General features: G+C 39.4%; 2 protein-coding genes across 5 annotated transcripts; one reads left to right on the top strand and one right to left on the bottom strand.

Moving 5' to 3' along the window:
* Positions 1 to 5,759, top strand: adrm1 (ADRM1 26S proteasome ubiquitin receptor). 3 transcript variants are annotated; one of them, XM_058410858.1, is made up of 10 exons: positions 1 to 160; positions 1,893 to 2,103; positions 2,377 to 2,493; positions 3,227 to 3,350; positions 3,701 to 3,784; positions 4,169 to 4,250; positions 4,427 to 4,677; positions 5,053 to 5,210; positions 5,309 to 5,411; positions 5,511 to 5,759. In XM_058410858.1, exons 2-10 carry the CDS (start codon positions 1,894 to 1,896, stop codon positions 5,615 to 5,617), a joined length of 1,236 nt encoding a protein of 411 aa, XP_058266841.1. In that variant the 5' UTR covers positions 1 to 160; position 1,893; the 3' UTR covers positions 5,618 to 5,759. The 3 variants fall into 3 exon arrangements, with proteins under 3 accessions (XP_058266841.1, XP_058266840.1, XP_058266843.1); XM_058410857.1 differs by having other exon boundaries at positions 3,698 to 3,784; XM_058410860.1 differs by having other exon boundaries at positions 3,698 to 3,784; positions 5,296 to 5,411.
* A 210-nt stretch (positions 5,760 to 5,969) lies between these two features.
* LOC131366399 (laminin subunit alpha-5-like) lies at positions 5,970 to 20,041 on the bottom strand. Of its 2 annotated transcripts, XM_058410856.1 has the most exons (22): positions 19,881 to 20,041; positions 19,645 to 19,717; positions 17,869 to 18,045; positions 16,551 to 16,690; positions 16,275 to 16,422; positions 13,875 to 14,008; positions 12,808 to 12,970; positions 12,328 to 12,462; positions 12,006 to 12,166; positions 11,544 to 11,676; positions 10,133 to 10,276; positions 9,902 to 10,032; positions 9,651 to 9,809; positions 9,433 to 9,562; positions 9,173 to 9,315; positions 8,883 to 9,072; positions 8,067 to 8,216; positions 7,817 to 7,961; positions 7,520 to 7,650; positions 7,309 to 7,402; positions 6,966 to 7,085; positions 5,970 to 6,426 (listed from the first exon to the last, which is right to left on the bottom strand). In XM_058410856.1, exons 2-22 carry the CDS (start codon positions 19,684 to 19,686, stop codon positions 6,278 to 6,280), a joined length of 2,919 nt encoding a protein of 972 aa, XP_058266839.1. In that variant the 5' UTR covers positions 19,687 to 19,717; positions 19,881 to 20,041; the 3' UTR covers positions 5,970 to 6,277. The 2 variants fall into 2 exon arrangements, with proteins under 2 accessions (XP_058266839.1, XP_058266838.1); XM_058410855.1 differs by lacking the exons at positions 19,645 to 19,717; positions 19,881 to 20,041 and adding an exon at positions 18,434 to 19,599.
* Between the last annotated feature and the right edge of the window lie 701 nt (positions 20,042 to 20,742).

Raw genomic sequence — 20,742 nt, 5'->3', positions numbered from 1 at the left:
TTAAACGGACAGATGGATTAACCAATCAGATTAGAGGTAGGGACTAACCCTCGTCCTATCCTGAGCGACCCGGATGTTTCTGGACCGAACAGTCAGTCTAGTCAGGCTTGACCATTTAAACTGAGTATTTTTCTCCGGGAATACATGAACTAATTTAAAGGTATGATACTTTTCTTTTTTTTTTAAATGTGCATTTGTATGAAATATTTCTCCACGTGTGTAAACGGGTAAACATATTATTATTATTATTAGTAGTAGTAGTAGTAGTAGTATTACAATAAGTTCCTTTTTGCTGTAAAGTGGCTGCTAATAGCTATGATACATTAACGTTAGCTGACTCTAGAGGGCTTTTACCGGACACTGTATAGTAATCCTGACAGGCTGATATTGACATGTCAGGTCTATAACGCTCTAAAGTCACTTCTAAGCAGCATCATGATATTTAGAACAATAAGTAGCATAGATCCCCGAGTGTCCTCGATTTAACATGCTTACTTCCAAATCTTGCTGAGTAACTGTGCTGTTAGCCTGCTAGCTCTCCTGCAGTGCTGTCATGCCTCGTCATCCAGCAGCCTCTTTATTTACTTCACATCTTTTATACTTTCAGTTTGGCTCACATCCAGAGTGGACGTGTGTGTGTGTGTGTGTGTGTGTGTGTGTGTGTGTGTAAGTAAAACTGGGCCATGTCTTTAGAATAATGATAAGCATGGACATCACTTGACAGTAATACATGGCATTTCAGCTATAAGTGCATTTTAAAAGACTCGGACAGATACTGATTACTTTTACTCATGTCCATCATTTCCATGACAGTCTCATGCACCTGAACTCTTATTCTGGCAGGAAGTGCAAAATCTACTAAGGTCTTTCTTTGCCATATTCAGCTGTTTGGTTTCTTGTCCAGTTCAATTCTATTCAATTTGATTCAATTCTATTCACTTTTGTTAATTTGATTCGTTTCAATTCAGTTCGATTCGATTCGGTTCAATTATTTTTTATTCAGTTCAGTTTGATTCGATTCCATTCGATTCAATTCCATTTGATTCGATTCAATTCTATTCAGTTCAGTTCGATTCAATTCAGTTTGATTAGATTCCGTTCAATTCAGTTCGATTTGATTCAATTCGATTCAGATTGATTCGATTAAATTCTATTCAGTGATTAAATTCAGTAAAATTCGATTCAAATCAGTTCGGTTCGGTTCAATTCGGTTTGATTCGATTCAATTTAGTTCGATTTGATTCAGTTCAATTCAGTTTGATTCAAATCAGTTCAGTTTGTTTCCATTTGATTCAATTCTGTTTGATTCGATTCAGTTCCGTTTAATTCGATTCAATTCAGTTTGATTCGATTCGATTCAGTTTGATTCAATTCAGTTATTCAATTTGATTCAATTAATTTTTTTTTTTAATGTATTTATCCCCAAGGGGCAATTTAAGGCACACAGAGCAGTTTAAAAAAAAAGATCAGTGGAAATAGAAAATAAAATAAAAAAAATACACTCGTTGTAATGGCGACAAATGGAATAAGTCCGTTAGTGCAAAAAGCTTGAGTAAACAGCTGTATAAAATATCTGTAAAAGTAAACATCTGTATAAAATATCTGTAAATAAATAGAAGTGTGAAAATAGGTACTGCTTAATAGCCGAAACAAAAGACGAGGAAAGAAGAAGGTGAAACAGATGAATGCATATATTAATAAATTCAACTTGTGTTTCTTGAAATTAGAAATTTGTTTCATGAACAGCAACAAAAGACAAAAAAATTGAATTATGTGTGTTTTTTACCCCCTTTATTCCTCTTCTTCTTCATCTTCTTGTTTTTAAATGAAAGGTCATTCAGTTTCTCTCTGTTTTCTGTGCCACTTCATTCATCTTCATTCTTCTTGTGCAGGATGTCCTCAGGAGCACTCTTTCCCAGTCTGGTTTCGGGCTCACGTAGCTCATCCAGTAAATACCTGGTGGAGTTCCGAGCAGGTAAAATGACCCTGAAGGGCAGCACAGTGACTCCGGACAAGCGCAAAGGCACCGTCTACATCCAGCAGACAGACGACTCCCTTATCCATTTCTGCTGGAAGGACAGAACCACTGGAAATGTGGATGATGTCAGTACCTGTTCATATCCCACACAAGAACAACGGCCTTTATTTGTCTAAGATTCAGTTACACCTTGCATTAGTTTCCAACTGGTCGAGGTAGAGGTCAGGGCCAGGCAATTAGTTTTAATATGTGGTTGTGATGCAAACTGGTAGATTTAACATCATAAAAAAAGGAAAGAAAAACATTTCATAAAACCAAAGTTTACTAAATAACTAACATGAAAACAATGATATGCTTCCCAGTTGTCTTATGTCTCATGGGGTCTGCTCTTTGTGCAGGATTTGATCATCTTCCCTGATGACTGTGAGTTTAAGAGGGTGAGCCAGTGCACCACTGGACGAGTGTATGTGCTCAAATTCAAGGCTGGGTCCAAAAGACTTTTCTTCTGGATGCAGGTGAAAAAAGTGTATTCTGTACTGTAAATACTGTCAGCTCTGAGCCTTGTGTGAATGATGTATGGAGAATATAGTGCAACTCTCAAGGACGTTTGTGGACACTGAACACTTACCTTGTCTCTACTCCTCAGATGTTATTCAAATGTTTTTTCAGGCGGGCTTGAGTGGTCAATGTTCCGTGCTTTCAGTTGAATGTAGCTTACCTGGCTATATTCATTCTTCCCTTTTTTTAATTCATCTTCAGTAAGTGCTTTCTTTTGGTCAGCGTCTCAGTGGAGCCAGCTATAGACTATACCTGACCACTGAGGGTGAAGTGAAAGAATTTGGCCTTGATGGGATACCAGTTCATGTGCAGGCACATTCATGCCTATGAGGAATGTAACATAGTCACACCACCTACTGGCATGTTTTCGGGCAGTGGTAGGAAATCCATGCTAAGGCATGCAATGTCCACACAAGACAGTAACCATAGAGGAAGCTAGGGATCAAACTGACCATAAGTGAGCAATAATGAAATCTAAAAACTAAATTCGACCTGCATTGTGAAGGTGGAACACACCCTTAAAATGAGGAATGTCTAGGAAATCACATCTTAAATAGCAAGAGTGTTGAAAATGAAAACATTTGTAACCTTTTATGTACTGAATTTCTTAAATATTTGTTGCAGCTCTATCATGTACAAGCTACAAGTTCTGAGTTATAAGTAGTGTTGTGTATTGACACTTGTTTTTAGGAGCCCAAAACGGACAAAGACGAGGAATACTGTCGTAAAGTGAACGAGTATCTGAACAACCCACCGATGCCGGGTTCTATGGGCAGCGGGGGCAGTGGTGGTCATGAGCTGTCTGCGCTGGGAGGTGAGATGATAAAAAACAGCATGATGTGAATATAGGGTTGGAATGCTGGACACACAGTGTATTACTGTTTTGCAGTCCCTCCAGGATTTAATGATTTTGCAAGCACAGAAATTCAAAATCAGGCAAACTACGCATTATGTGGACAAGCTTGCAATTTTTCAAAATGATCATAGATGCTTGGAGTTTCACCATTTCAAGTAGTTTTCTGCACAAAAGAATCTAAGTTGCATTGCAAATTTAAAAAAGAAAAAGCCCAAATTTTGCAAAATCCTACAGAGACTGAAAGTTTATATATAGTGTTTGTGTGGAAATGGTGATTTGTTTTGATAAGTTTGCATTCTGCCTAGGAGAAGGTGGCCTGCAAAACCTCCTGGGCAACATGAGCCATAATCAACTCATGCAACTGATTGGCCCTACAGGACTGGGCGGGCTTGGTGAGTGATACTCACATGTCAATGCTACAAAGTGTTTCTGGTTGCTGGTCATGTAGTGTGACACGGTCATGTAGTGTGTGAATGCGAGAAAATGGTGCATATGCACAGATCAGGAAATAACAAGAAGTGAAAAGTAAAGAGCATTGTATAAACACCTTCTGATATTCCTGTAGAAATAGCAGCTTCTAATTTCCTTTACCATTCATTTGATTTGTGAAGATCTATTTTGCTGCATTGTTTTGTTTAGGATTAAAAATCGTTCAGTGTTTTTCATAGTTTTGGCTAAAAATGTCGGACTGATTATGGCATATGTGTGAGCACATTTTCATATGAGTGAGCATGATTTATTTAAATAAATACATTGTGTGTGTTTGTGTGTTACAGGTGGGCTTGGTGCTCTTGCAGGTCCAGGTTTGGCTAGTCTGTTGGGAAGTAGTGGTCCAACCAGTAGCAGTTCCACTTCCAGGTTCTTATATTTTATATATTTAGGTAAATATAGTGAGTATTTAACTTCAAACAGAAGAGTCCTTAATAAAAATAGTCTGATAAAGGTGACAGAGTTACCACTGTACTGGTACAAATTTTCTCCCTTTGTCATTAACCTTCCATATGATAATCCCTGCATTTCCAAAACTCCCACAGCCAGTCAGCAGCTGCCACACCCTCCTCTGGATCTGCTGCTCGTTTGAGCTCCACCCAGGCTCCCACCACCCCACTGACACCCGCTGCGACCTCTACAGATTCTCCGACTCTGACCCCAACAACCCCAGCCTCCCAAAGCTCTTCCCTAGCAGCAGGAGTGGGCAGTCCAACACAGCCCATCCAGCTGAGTGACCTGCAGAGCATCCTGGCCACAATGAACGTGCCTGCCATGAGTACGGAGGGACAGGGAGGTGAGACAGGACAGGACTTCTGTACTATAATGAAACATTTATCACCACAGAAGTTTGCATTTCTAATCAAATCCATCAGTTATTCTCAGTCAGTTTCTGTATGATTAGTGACACAACCGGTTCTTCAGTTAATTCCAAAATAACTGTGATTATTAAATACTAATATTAATTAATGATTTAAATTCTTAGCTTATTTCAACACAGGTTAGCACAGATCTGGATCAGGAGGCCAGATTTTCCACTTTCACATTGGATGGTACTTGTATTTGTAAAATTATATATCTGCCATTGGGCAGGTAAATTCGTAAATGAATTCTCTCTCTCTTTCTCTCACTCTCTGCCTTCCTACCTTCCTTCCTTCCTTCATTCCTGTAGTGGACCTGGCAAGTGTATTGACTCCTGATATCATGGCTCCTATTTTAATCAATCCTGATGTACAGCAGAGGCTCCTGCCATACCTGCCTTCAGGAGAGTCACTTCCACAGAGTGCTGAGGAAATTCAAAATACTCTCACCTCACCACAGTTTCAACAGGTAATGTACACACCACTCGCTCACTCACTCGCTCACTCACACACACAGAGTGTTTAAACACTGTAATCTAGTCTCTTAAATAAAGCCTGTATGTGCAGGCGATGAGCATGTTCAGCAGTGCACTAGCGTCTGGCCAGCTCGGTCCTCTCATGAACCAGTTTGGACTGCCCTCAGATGCAGTAGAAGCAGCCAACAAAGGGGGTACGACACACATACTTGTCTTTATTTTGTTAACGAAACTCCAATTTTATGAATACATTTGTGAGTTTGCTTTTGTTGTCTATATTGCTGTGTTCGTAGATGTGGAGGCTTTTGCCAAGGCCATGGAGAACAGCAGTGGAAAGACGGACGAGTCCGGTGATGCCAAAGATAAAAAGGACGATGATGAGGACATGAGTCTGGATTAGTTAATAAAAGTCAGTGAATATAAATGTATAAAAGTCAGTTTATCGATCCAGCTAGCGTCTGTTAATGAACTGTCCAGATCGAAGAAGTATGCCTGGAGGTTTCATACGTCTGGAACTATTAAAGAGTTGACTGAGTTGTGAAGATGTGTCAAAGTTCTGTAACCGATGCGTTTCACACATTTATTTATTTATTTATTTATTTATTTTTGAGGGGGTGATTAAACGTGTCACAAAATAGTGTTCATAGTTACATTATTAAACCCCAGTGATCGTATGACATAGTGAGTGCTGTAGTAGGTGCACATCTGCAGTGCGAGATGTGGGGTCTCTGATCAGCTCTTAAATGGCAACATGATATGATTGGCCCTTTAATTAGGAATTCTGGTGATAGAAATCTCAGCAAGACATTACCCAACAACTGTTCTGCTGCATTAGTAATCTCTTTGGTAATGTCATAATTGTATATAAATCATACAGTACTGGTACTTTTATTAGAAGCACTCACAGAGGCATCACATCTGGTGCAGACCTCTTGGACATACAGATGTTTGTTTAACAAAAGAATATAAATATCTTGAAGTTAGCTATCACATAGGTAAAACCCACCACCTGCTGATTTGATCATTTAGGTATTTTGGATTTGAAGGTGGGGATTGTGGGCTACATGGCAGGGCATCCCTGAGTGGCCACAGCTCCTGAAATGGTCTGAGGTTTGGAGAGCATGGCAGCTCGGCCGTTCACCACAGCTTTCCTTATACAGCCGTGGTACGCAGGAAGAGACGAAGGAAGAGCGGGAGCTTCCACTGCATCTATAAAAATTCAAGGAAGGAAAAGAGTATCAGTGGTCATATCAGAGATCCTTTCTCTTAGAGGAAGACAGTGCACCCTAATAATGTTCCATGGTGGTCTTACGGTGGTCCATGTTCAGTGATTGGTGGTTTTGGGCTACAGTATACCTAAAAATGCTTCTAACTGGTAAGTGACCTTGAAAAAGGACAGTGTATTGTGTATACACCTTTTTCCACATTTTTGAAGTGTTACAATCTGATACTGAAATGGACTAAAGGTGGAAATTATTATAATTTGCATAAAATGATTTCAAATGTAAAAGTTTTCATGTCCCATTAGAGGTCATGTAATTAGTTAAATAAAAACTGAATATTAGAATTGTCAATTGTATTAATTTTGTCTGAGACAATCAAAGTAGGTTTGTTTAAAATAATCTTTACTATTAAATGTATGATAAATAACTGGAAAGAATATGATGGAACCAAGACTTTACGGAGGTTTCGCCACTAAATTTCAACACTACTCCGAATCCGGAGTAAAATATGAATAGGTGGCATACCTGGCACATTGCCCAGATAGACTGGTACATTGGCTCCATTAGCTCTGCTATGTTTGGGGCGGACACCATGTTCACTCGTGGAATCCACACGTATCTGGATCACGTTTCTCTTCTTCTCAACTACAAAATAGAAAGATAGCATGAAGAACTGCTACAACATAAACTCATCTGTTATTTTCAGTTTATTTTCTGGGCATCTATGGAATCTTTTAATTTATAGATATATATGTGTGTGTGTATATAAACTATTTCAAGCTGTTTAGTTGCTGATGTTTAGTGTTAGGTTTAGAAATGGGCAAAACTGTAATATATAGATGGAAATGTTGGGGTGTGTATTGCTTACTAAATATACTGTGCCAGTTTCCATCACACAGTGAATCCTCTGGTTTGAGGGAAACCGTAAACTCTCCACTCTCACTGTTCACTAACACAAACACCTGCACAGAGGACACCAGGTTATCATTCAGTTCAACACACTAACTACTGCTAGCAGACTGTATAAGCAGAGAAAATTAACCATAAGTACAGATTCCCTGCAGGTCTGGTGTGCTCACCTCTCCCTGGTTGAGGTAGACGCTGAGCTGCTGATGCTTCCTGACTCCAGCATGGAGCAGAAGGCCGGAATCTGCTACAGGCCGAACTTCCAGTTCCAGCTCCAGATCACGACCCAGAGCTAGTGACTCATCTACCACAAAGAAGCAATTTTATTAAATATGAATGTATTCCTGGTAAACTGTTAGTGCTGATATCAAGACAAGATTTGAAATAGTCTGGGATAGTGAACTTCAGTTCTACTTGAACACTGTACCAACTGATTTTATCTGCTGTGTTCAGGATTGGGATCTGCTTACCAATGGCAATATGTCCTCCTTGGCTGGAGAAATAGACACCTGGTTGAAGAGGCTCTTGGTAACATGGCACCACCCCCACAGTGTAGGCGGGGCTTAGCAGCACCTCGCTCACCTTCAGATCTCTAACACAGCCTACAAATCCCACCTAGAGAGAGAAATAAAGACATAAATTAGGGGAACAAACTAATTCCCTTGTGTTGGAATTATCAGATGTGTCCTCAGGACGTTAGACATAAATTTTTGGAATTACCTCCACAGCTTTGTGGTCAGAAGGCAGGCCACCGATGTAAATTGGACCACTCAGTGCATTTTTCGCTCCAGAGAAAGACACCTTCTTGCTTTGCACATTAATGCCATTTACTATCAGACTGGCCTTTTCTTTCTCAATCCTCAGTAACACCTAAACAAAGATATAGAAACAGCACAAAAGTCATTTTCCATTAAATGTATCAGTGCGTCGGCCGGTCGGTCAGTCAGTCGGTAGGTAGGTGGGTGGGTAGTTAAGGTAGGTAGGTAGGTAGGTAGGTAGGTAAATACTTTATTCATCCCAGAGGGAAATTTACCAGTGCCTAGTATTATTATTCAATCCCTTAATTATTTGTCATGAAGCTACACAAAACAGCTCATATTGTACTGACAGTGGATGTTTTTAGCTTGCAAAATGATTTACAAATGAAAAACAAAACATAAAAGCTATGATTGCACATTGCTGTGAAACCCCTAATTTAGTTCTGATTAAATCAGTTGCTATCAGAAGTCATAATAAAGTCACATGTTATGTTCAGAATAGATTTTTAAATTCTTATTTATGTATACAAGGCTCTTACTGGTCTTAGTCCACAGTATGTTATTGACCTTCTTCACTCATACTTTCCTACTAGAATGCTACGATCTTCTGCCTGTCCCACATTGTCATACTAATAGCAACAAAGAGTGATCAAGCCTTTGTTATGGACATTGGTCAGAGAAGCAACCACGATAGTGACTCTCAACATGATGCTGCCACCATGCTTCACTGTGGGGATGTTACTCACAAGGTGACACCAATGTTTTGTCTCAAACTCACTGTGTGCCACTGGTTGTCATTATACTTGGCACTGGTCACAATGCTGGATTTCCTCTTCGCTCCTTTAAGCAACAATATCAGGTGGCCTTCGGACACAGAGAGCGTTAATGCTGCTCTTCCTCTCTCAGCTGCTGCATAGAAGATGAGGCCACTGGATGAGTTCACACGGACGGCCATTGCCATGTTAGGCCTAGAGAACCAAAATAATAGCATTTGGTTTGAAATCAGAAGAAAGTGGGAAGCAGTCAAAACAAATCTAATGTCAGTTGAAATACAGCAGAGGAACACACGTCTTGAGGAAGGCTGGAGGAACTGAATCAAAGCGCAAGTAGCTGTGGGCAGATCCACTGAAGTGGTGGGCATTTTTCTCTTGGACAGGCAACTCCTCCTGGCCGGAACCTCGGGCACTGCGGCTTTTTGGTGCTCCCTGAGGCTTTTTGAGTTTTGCCAAATGTACACACACATACACAAATACATATATAAACCATATATTGCAATAGCTATTATAGGAAGGACCTCAATGGAAATCCAAGTATATTAATTACTGTACCTTGGTGCTTTTAAGGTGTGAAGGTGAGGCCAGCATCTGCTGTGGTTTCTTAGCAGCAGGACACTCCAGTGCAACATCAACGTTCTCATTGGCTTGTAGCAAGTCCACCACCATTTGAAATGGTGTTGTCCTTAAGATAATTTAAGCAGGAATATATACCAGTTATAAATGAATATATCACAATTCATTTCCTGTTGTCCAGCACCCAAAACTCCTACCTTTTAATAAAAATATTTCTGAGACAGCCAGTGAGGTTGACGATATTATTGGACACAGGTGTGCCACCAAGATAGACTTCCCCGATTTGAAGTGTGCTGGGAGTTTCGACGTTGGTGTTAGGGCTGAGTTCCAGCATGTCATCCATATACACACGAAGTCTACACAGAGGCAGAAAAATAATACTGTATTACACACATGTCCATGACGTGGGGTTAGTGTTAGGGTGAGAACAGTGAGTGTGGTGCTGTACCCATTTATGTTGCTATAGAAAGCCACATAGTGACTCATCTCATCGTTGTAAGTCTTCTGAGTTCGAACCTCTTTATTGCCAGCCCTCACCACCACATGGCCATTGTCCAATTGTACCTGACACACCCCACTCTGTGTGGAAAACACACATACACATGGCAAAAACTTTAGATACAAATCTCTTAAATAGTGTTATATTTGACCTGAAAAGTTGAACTGTAAGTATGCGTACCTGAGCCTGGTGGTGGAGTAACAGTCCATTCTTCTGCTCCGTTCTGAAGCCAACACCAGCATAAAAGTTGTCTGTGATGTCTGGCAGGTTGTCCAGCTTGAGGTCCAGATAACCCTGCCCTTTAAAATGGGCTTCTCGAGCCACCTGTGCAGTTAACAGACAGGAGATCGACTAACTATTTCCCTTGAACCATTTCAGCACCAAGGACAGTTCTATCTGCATGCCCTAATACAGGGGTGTCCAATCTTATCCGGAAAGGGCCGGTGTAGGTGCAGGTGTTTATTCCAACCAAACATAAGCCACACCTGAGTCTAATGAAAGCCAAGATCAGTTGATTAAACAGGTGAAATCAAGTGTGGCTCCTGCTTGATTGGAATGAAAACCTGCACCCACACCGGCCCTTTATGAATAAAAATGGAACTCCCTGCCCTAATATGTGTCCATTTTCTTATGAATGTGACATTCGTTCCTTAATTAGCTCCTGTATAAGCACGATGAACTGTTTGAGGAGATAATTTGTCATGACCCTCTTGGTCTCTGTTTCTGATATGACGTAGTGTATAAAATCTGTGAGTGTTATAGATTTGCCAAGAAAAATAAGAACATGATCGGGGAAATAATGCAGAAAACTTTAGAGAACAGGACAAATGTGCTGGTGAGGATCAAAATTGTCCCAGTCATTCAGATTATATGAAAGTAGTTGGAGGCAGTTATAAAGGCAAAGCCTAAGGATAGTTATTAAACAGCAATTATACCACTTTCAGAAAAAAGATGCCAATTATCAAGCTGATATAACTTAGATTTTTGTACTACTAAGATTCCAACATAAATCATTTGCTCTGTTATGATGAAAGAATATAACATTATATACATTTTTGTTGTTTCCTAATTTTGTCCTAAGGGTATCAAAACATTTACACTCAACTGGAAAGGGAATGTATACAGTTGATATGCTTGGACATATCCTATTTAATCACTAAACTCATGAGATAGAATATATGTATGGCCAAAAGTTTGTGGATAAATGGACACTGATCATTCCATTTCAATACCATAGGCAGTAATATGGAGTTGCTCATCCCTTTGCTGCTATAACATTCATCTTGCTATGGGGATATGCTCATTTACCAGGGGCACAAGAGGTTGGCCACTGATGTATGGCAAAAAGGTGTTCAGTGGATTTGAGGTCAGGGCTCTGGGTAGAGTTATTCTACATCATCCTTGGTATACTACGTCTTTATTTTGACTTCACTTAGAGCACAATGGTATTGTGATGCTGAAAAGGTTTAGGTAGCTACAACATTGCTGCCACATACTGTTGGTCATAAAGTGTATGTATTTGTAAAGACATTTCTGGAGCCTCTTTTTTCTAATCCTTGTATTTTTGCAGGTGTGTGGATAGACCTCTTACCAGTAACTCATCAGGACAACCATAGCTGACGCCTGAAGTCTTCATGCTCTTCAGATCTATGAAACTGCCCATGGCTTTAATGTTCCTGAAGCAGCCCTTTACAGAACCCTGTTTAGGGAACAGACTCTTCAGCCTGTACACACACACACACACACACATTCTTACATGGCATTCTACAATAGATTGAATCTGTTAATTCTGCAACTACGAAAAGGACCACTACTTCCACAACAGTGAAAAACTTCAATGCCTTACATAAACATCCAGAAAAAAGGTAACCTTAATATATACTGTAAAAACAGGTTCACCATGTAAAAAACATGCAATATGGTGTTTCTCCAAGGCAGGGTTAAATCTTCCCTTATCCCAATACTATACCCACTGCAGAGTGAAGATTCACATACAGTATCATTATCATATAATGAAGGTGAGAGTAGAGAACATGTCAGGTTCAGTGCACACCTCTCAGGCATTTGGTCATCAGGAACACCACCTAGGAAGTAGCTTCCTGTGAAACAGGGGATGTCTGAGGAGTCGACCTGGTACAGTAGTTTCCTTTGTCTTCTCACTATCAGTGTATAAGGTCTAAGTGTTGATCCCCGCACAGGAATAATGACCTCCACCTGTACACAAATTATATACACAAATATACTTTACACAATATATATAACGCTTCCAGTAATATATGAATGAACGAACGAATGAACGAATGAATGATTGCAGTCTATGTGTGCGATATGAAATTACCTAAGAGTTGTTCAGCTATACTATACAAGTGACTTACTAATTTGGGGGTGGTGTCACTGACAAATAGAAATTCGGGTTCTGTGCCTTTGTACTCCTCCTCCACAAACGTCCCATTGAAGTCATAGAAGAGCTTCATGCGCCCTCCGAGCACTGCCACACACGCAAACTTGGTCTGTGGAATTGAGAAAGGTCATGGAAGAGCACAGTATTTAAAAACACAAACATAATGTCCGCACACTAATACTGCTCCATAAAAGTATTTATTGCAACGTTTCGACCATCAGGTCTTCGTTAGGTCAAAACGTTGCAATAAATTCTTTTATGGAGCAGTATTAGTGTGCGGACATTACGTTTGTGTTCTTTGCTACAGTTTGACTTTTTTGTCCTGCACATGAGCCCTGTCTGGGTTTGTGGTATTTGCGCACATTTTTTTTTGTATATATTTTTGATTTAGAGCATAGTATTTAACAATGGGGTTCATAATTGTATTGTCAATGCTAATATGCAAACGTCTGACCTCGTTGCGAAGCAGGAGCAGAATTCCGTTCTGTGAGACGAGTTTGACTTCCAGTTCAAAGCGAGCTTTTGAGCATGCAGGCTTAGGAATGAGTTCAGCATAACCTGTGCCATCAAAGTAGGATGCGTCGTCTATCCACTGCAGGGTTTCTGGTGGCCATGGTCTATTATAAAACACCCAAACATACATACACTCAATTATGCTCCTACTGTATATAACAATATATACTGCTACAGGAGACTGCATTATATAAGCAAAGCAGGTATTAATCACAACCATGTTGTATTTAGAACTCTTTACATACAACTGTAAAATATAAAAAGAAATTATTTAATACCATTAAAATTTTATCGCAAATAAAACATCCTATTAGAAATTAAGCTTCAAATGAATAAACTGTTAAATGAACATTCTTATCTGTATTTATACAGTATTTGTAGATTATTGAAAAAAACAACAATGATAAAATACAGTTTTTATTCAAGCCCTTAAGAAGCATAAAAGGTGCATTTTGATGAAAAATGTCAGGTAAGGATAATCTTAAGACTGAATGTTTTGATAGCAGTACACATTCACAGATAGATGTTTTGGAAAGGTCAGACCTGAAAATTGGCCAACATTAATTACTGCACAAACAAAGTGTAAATAAAAAAAAAACCTAAGAATTATTTTTGTTGAGCATATAGCACTAGCTGCTTAGTGTTTTGCTTAGTTTGCTTATCTTGTCTAGCTAGTACTAGAGACACACCTGAATAATGCTGGTCATGTTGAATTCTGCCGAATATAAAAAACATTATACTGTGATTTATTAAAACAACCATAATTCTTTCTTCCTTCTACAGTGCCATGCCATCTTGTGTTCTCTTCATATACAGTTATGGAAGTTTCTAGAAGTTGGTGAGGACTACACAATTGTTATTTAGGCCCTGATAGATAAAAACAAAGAACTGAAGAAGAGTGTGATTACTTTTACCCACAATGTATAGTAAAACAGTTAATTTTATTATCTTGGTTAGCATTTCTCAATTTTTATCAGTGTTTGCAGCCACCAAGTCGACTGTACTCACCGTGGGCAGGGACTGTCTTCAGTGGTGTTAAGCTGAAAGATTTGCTCAAGGTTATACAGGCTGATCACCTCCTCATTCAGACTCTCAAGCTCCAAGCAGCCCTTGAAATGAGGAAGCTGCATCTGGGCAGGGGGCTGTAAAGACACGACATGTTAGCCTTTATATACAGTGGCATGCTAAAGTTTGGGCACCCTGGTCAAAATTTCTGGTAAGCAAGTGGAAGATAAAATGATCACCAAAAGGCATAAAGTTACAGATGACACATTTCTTTAATATTTTAAACAAAATCTTTTTTTTTTTATTTTCATCTTTCAAAATAACACAAAAGGAAAAGGGCCCGCAGAAAAAGTTTGGGCACCCTGCATAGTTAGTGCCTAGTAGCACCCCCTTTGGCAACTATCACAGCTTGTAAACGTTTTTTGTAGCCAGCCAAGAGTCTTTCAGTTCTTGTTTGAGGGATTTTCGCCCATTCTTCCTTACAACAGTCTTCCAGTTCTGTGAGATTCCTTGGCCATCTTGCGCACACTGCTCTTTTGAGGTCTATCCACAGATTTTCAATGATGTTTAGGTCAGGAGACTGTGAGAGCCATGGCAAAACCTTCAGCCTGTGCCTACTGAGGTAGTCCATCGTGGATTTTGAGGTGTGTTTAGGATCATTATCCATTTGTAGAAGCCATGCTCTTTTCAACTTCAGCTTTTTTTACAGATAGTGTTATGTTTGCTTCCAGAGTTTGTTAATTTGTTAATTGAATCCATTCTGCCCTCTACCCGTGAAATGTTCTCCATGCCATTGGCTGCAATACAACCCCAAAGCATGATCGATCCACCCCCGTGCTTAACAGATGGACTGGTGTTCTTTCAAAATGAAATTCTGTGCCCTTTGTTCTCCAAACATACCTTTGCTCATTGCGGCCAAAGAGTTCTATTTTAGCCTTATCGGTCGACAGGACTTTTTTCTAAAATGCATCAGGCTTGTGTAAACATTCTTTTGCAAAATTCAGACACTGAATTTTGTGGTGAGGACACAGTGAGGTTTTCTTCTGATGACTCTTCCATCTTAATATAGCCTTCTCCTGTTTTGTGGGCATCAATCATTTTCATTTTCAGAGTGCTAGGCAACTGCTTATGCCGAGTTTACACTGCATGACTTTTCAGTCGCAGACCAGATTTGCAAAGTCGCCAACTAGTTTTGCAAAATCAAGGCAAAGCAGAGCGAGTGCATGCGAGTGACAATCGTGCAGTGTGAATGACCAAAAACTCAATCTGACACTAATGTGAAATATTTGGCATACTAAATATCTCAAACTCAGACTCAAAGTCGTGCAGTGTGAAAGGAGCTCTGACTGAAACATACCTCGGCGATGACCTACAGCCAATGAGAGAGTGATATACAGAGCAGTGGGCATTCCGGGGAGGAGTTACAGACCACAATATCAGCAAGCATGGCTTCAGTTGGAGTACAATATTATAGTTTAATAGAGTTTATAGATTTTTATGTAGTTATATTAGAATAAATAAGCTTTACAATTACATCTAACAGAAATAAAGCAGAAATATTTGCTTGACCAGCCACATCAGCAGCAGCACTTTGCAAAATTATTCATTTGTTCAATTATGCAGAACGCAAAATCCTTGTTTCCCGCACAGACTATATGGCTCACAATCTGTTTGTGGGGTAACATTTCCAGTCTCCCGCGAGAACTCACTTGTGTGATCTTGCATTATTTCCTTATTATTTCTAGTGTATGTTCAGTTGTCAAACGCAGTTTGCAGGCCGTACAGAGTTGTCAGCGCTTCAGTGTGAACACAGCAGTGACTGAATGCTACCCCAGATAGTCATGCAGTGTGAAAGCAACAGTGATTCGACCACTTTGGAAATCGTGCAGTGTGAACCCGGCATTAGAGGAACCCATGGCTGCTGATTGGTGGCACAAGGTTAGAGGTGTCTGGGTATTTATAAAGCTTTGAAATTTGCATCACCTGGCCTTTCCTAACGATGACTGTGAACAAGCCATGACCCTAACAGGCTAATTAAGGTCTGATACCTTAGTCAAAGTTATCTGAGAGCTCAAGTCTCCTGGGGTTCCCATTCTTTTGCAGGGTGCTGCTTTCCTTTTTTCACTCTAAACTTGTAGGAAACAAAAACAATACACTGATATTGATTAAAATATTGCAAAAGAGTGTTTCATGTTTAATTTTAAGCCTTTTGGAGATCATTTCATCTTCCACTTGCTTAACTGTTCACATTAACAGAAATTTTGACCAGGGGTGCCCAAACTTTCGCATTCCACTGTATACAGAAAGCACAAAATTCAAAAAAGTTGCATCACAAATTTAAAAAAAAATCCTGGTGAAATATATATGGATATGAATATAAATTACAGCAATCTCAAACAATACCACAAAGTTACTGGGATAGCCTCCAACGTAGAAGACTGTTTCCTCAGCAGGGAGGGTTAGAAGGCCAAGATCTCCTTCTGCCTCCACAGTCTGCATACTTGATAGCCCCTCTCCTATAGTCATCGCCATCAGACCATACTGCAATATCCTAAACATCCACAAAGCATGGATGAAACACAATTTTCACACATACTCTCTCTGCTGCTGCTGGCAACGATGAGAGTGAGGACAATAATGATCATGATGAAGAAAATGAATACAGGCCATTTGCCTCACCTCTCCAGAAACAGGCTGTTGAATTGGCCGTCTGAGCGAACGTCTTCTTCCATCACCCCCTGTGCAGTCTTACCCCCAAGATTAAAAAGCCAGTGTAGTCGGGTGCCAGACAGGATCATCCCCATGAACTCTTTACTGGACTACAACACACAGAGGAAGCATATTTGTTACACATGTACACATTCATACACACTTTTTACTCAGGAGTTGATAAATTTATGAAACTGTGTCATAGATCATTCATATGGATAACACATTTTGCTAACTTCAGTGAAGTGCAGGCTGTGAGGCTGTGAAGGAGCATTTCGCTGGTTAGACAAATTCACCCCTTACTGAGGAGACATTGTGTTAGACCAGCAGTCTAAAAGAGAGCGGGATTCATTCTGTACAAACTGAGATGTGTGGTTCAGTACGAACTCAACTAGTTTGTGAAAGATATGATCAAACTAGGACTTGTTGATCATGAACAATCCAGACATGTCATTCATTCATTCCGGATGCAATTCTTACGGGTTCAACAAGAGGAAGAAGTGTGTGGAGCATTGCTATATGAAGAGAATGCAACACTGAGAAGTGTACGAAGCATGAGTCTGAGTCTGATTCATGACGAGTGCAATGAACACACTTGCTGAATTAAATGAGGATGTGCTGACTCACTGACGTTGTTTATTCTGTTTACCACAAGAAGATTCTTTTTTTATTATTGTAGCATTGAAAACTACTTCATATACATTTGTAAAATGTTTTTTCAAATGAATCTCACAAAATGAAATAAATGACTAAAAAATTTCACCAGATCTGCTTTTTGGGGATTGGACTCACTAATTTTCATAGATCATTATACTAAAACTTGTCTCTTGAAAACGTTTCATGTTTAAATTAATGAAACATTGACTTACAGTATATCTAAAAAGACACTCAGTAGTGCCATTTACAGGTGCAATGATATAACTTATGGAAAGGGGCAGTGAATGAATCAGTGACTGAATCTGAACACACCTTCTTAGTGAAAAGAATCAAAAGATTCGACTCACTGGAATGAATACAAATGACCACCGCAAGTAAGTATGTGGTAGCTAAATGGGTAATGTGTTAGGCTACTGATCAGAAGGTTATGATGTACCAAGCTGCCACTGCTGGGACCTTAACAAGGTCACTTGTATAAAAAGAGATAAAATGTAAGTCGCTCTGGATAAGGGAGCCTTCCAAATGCCAGAAATGTAAGTAGCAGTGTTTGGGCATATGTTTCCTATATTTTATTCATGGCATGCTTTTCTAGTCATATCTATACATAGCAAGAGTAAGGGAATTGACTTACATTCTTATTGCCCAGGTAGAAGACAAACTGGCTGTTGGCATCTTGACGCTGTGTGGATGTAGCTTGTGGAAGAGTGATGTGGAACTTGAGGGAGGTGTAGGCAGCCAGGTCAGCCAGATTACTGGGAGTCCTCACCTGTACTGCCAATTTCCCGTTAAACTTCATTGACAAACCACCCTGATGATTACAGTGAGAAAAGTCTCAGGGGAAAATAAGTTTAGCAGTTTTACTCTGATTGTGTTTCCACTCAATAAAGGCAATGCTGATGAAGGAGGTCCCAGAACGGTTTTTTTCTTCAGAAATACACTGAGCACAATGAATGGACACACATCACGCTCGTTCACACAGGGCTCTCGTTAGCAGAGCGAGAGAAAATACGTCTGACCCTGTCAGTGGCAAAAGTAATTCTATAGGTGTTAATGTACTAAAAGTAATAGTAAAACACCACATCGCTGGCCAAGAAAGCTCAGTCACGCCTTTACTTTCTTCACCGACTGAGGAAAGCACGAGTCCCGCCTCCTATCATGTGCTCCTTCTATCGGGGCACCAATGAGAGCATTCTCACCAGCTGCATCACTGTATGGTATGGAGGATGCACTGCCTCCTGTCGAAAGACTCTCCAATGCATAGTGAAAGCAGCCGGCAAGATCATCGGTGTCTCTCTGCCCTCCCTTGTGGATATCTTCCATACCCGCCTCACTAGTAGAGCCATCAGCATTGCAGCAGATGGTTCACACCCATCAAACCTCTACTCCAGCCTCCTGCCTTCAGGGAGAAGGTACCGAAGCCTCCAGGCTCGCTCCACAAGACTGATGTCCCTCCTCCCATACCTACTCCTGGACTCTGAAACCACAGCTCACCCACACTTTATTGCACATTAGACACTTTATACTGTCGACAAAATTCTATACAAACTGGACTGTTTAAAACAACTTGTTCTTACATTACATGTTTTAGCATACATGCACAAACTATTTCAATCTCACACTGTTTTGCACTTTACACCTACAGTCTTATTGCACTACTCATACTGCTGTTATTGTACATATTGTACATATTGTACATGCTGTTTTTCTGCCTAACTTTCTGTGAAGTTTACATTTATCTTCATGTTTATGTTCATGTTTACATATATCTTCAGCTTATTTGCACCTTGAATATATTTGTATATTAATAGACTTCACTGTTTACACTTAGTCAGATATATATCCATTCAGAAGTTCAATTTATTTTTCACTGGTTTATTTACATCTATTTATTATAAGTATACTACTGGTACCATCACAAATCTGTTCTTTGTTGCACTAACTGTAAATACGATGTTACTACTGACGAGAGAAGAGAAACAGTATTTCGATTCCTCTGTATGTCTGCACATATGGTGGTATTGACAATAAAGAAAACCTTGAACCTTGAACCTTGAAGTTATGACAAATAAGAACAAAAGAAGTATACAAATAAGTAAATAAATAGACCACAGAATAAAATAAGCTAACAAAATACATATAACTGTTACATGACATAAGATATTATATATGGGTATGGGGAATGTTAAACATCAGGAATTATACACAAATAGACATTCAATTACGAATGTGTGAAATATATTTACCAAAATTAATGCACCTAATAAAAATGCAAATAAAACGTACCAAAATATCCAACATGATGTCATTTTTGCAGACAGACTTCACTTTTCTTTTTATAACAAACCTATATAAGGTTGATTTTAGACACATTTCAGACATCTTTCAACACAGAACACAGTAAGCATACCTGCAGAAATACACAGAGCACAATGAACTTTTGGACACACATCTCTCTCCTTCACACAGGTCTCTCCTTCACTCTGCCCAGACAGAACGGAGAAACTTGTAAGTTATATCAGTCACAGTAAAGCACTCGAAACGCAACCATTTATATTAATTTCCATGATATTACAACCTTACATTGCATTTAGCCATTATTTATCTCATGAAATAACGCATTGAACTTATTTAAAACCTTCTTACCTGGGCTCTTGTTAGCAGAGCAAGAGAGAATACTTCTGACCCTGTTGGCAGCAAATGTAATTCTATAGCAGTTTTGCCAGAAAAAATTCCAGTCCAAAATGCATACGCGATACAATAACAAACAGAAAACAAATGGGTTAGTGCAAAGGGCACTACTTAGACACACACACACACACATACACACACCGCGGTGAAGTTTGTTTGATATTTGGACATTAGACAGACATTCAGAAGCTGTATTTTAGGGATCGTCAACAAATTTCTGTACGAATTAAATGTGGTACTTGTTACTTACCTGGCTACATACCCCGGTTATTCTAATTTCTTCTTAAATATACATATGCCATGCGTCATTGCATACTACTTTTGTTTATTTGTTAGTGTTATGTTTTTACATAACGAAAGAAATACACAGAAATCGGAGCTCATTCTAAACACGTCTATTTACTCCCAGTTGCATTATTACACCCCTGAATACTTGGGGCGCACATGCATACTTCAAATTAATCAAGCTCAAACACAACAGTTCCTCTCTTCCAGCCTTGATGTATCACGTCAAGGTGCAGGTCACATTATACTGAACACAAATAACATGGGTGCACAGATCACACACAAACACACACACACACACACTGTATATATATATATATATATATATTTACACTACCAGTCAAAAGTTTGGACACATCTAATTCTATGGTCTTTCCTGATGTTTATTTCTTTCTACATTGTAAAACAGGCCGAAATACACAATAATGTCCTTTGAACAGTTGATATTGAGATATGTCTGCTACTGATGCTCTGTAAAGCCTTCATAATGGCTCTAATCTGAGGTGCTGTTAATTGGTGATTTCTGAGGCTG

Source organism: Hemibagrus wyckioides, linkage group LG15 (genome assembly GCF_019097595.1).
Source record: "Hemibagrus wyckioides isolate EC202008001 linkage group LG15, SWU_Hwy_1.0, whole genome shotgun sequence".
Taxonomy (NCBI): domain Eukaryota; kingdom Metazoa; phylum Chordata; class Actinopteri; order Siluriformes; family Bagridae; genus Hemibagrus; species Hemibagrus wyckioides.
Note: the sequence above shows the minus strand (reverse complement) of the source record. Positions and strands in the feature narration are given on the sequence as shown.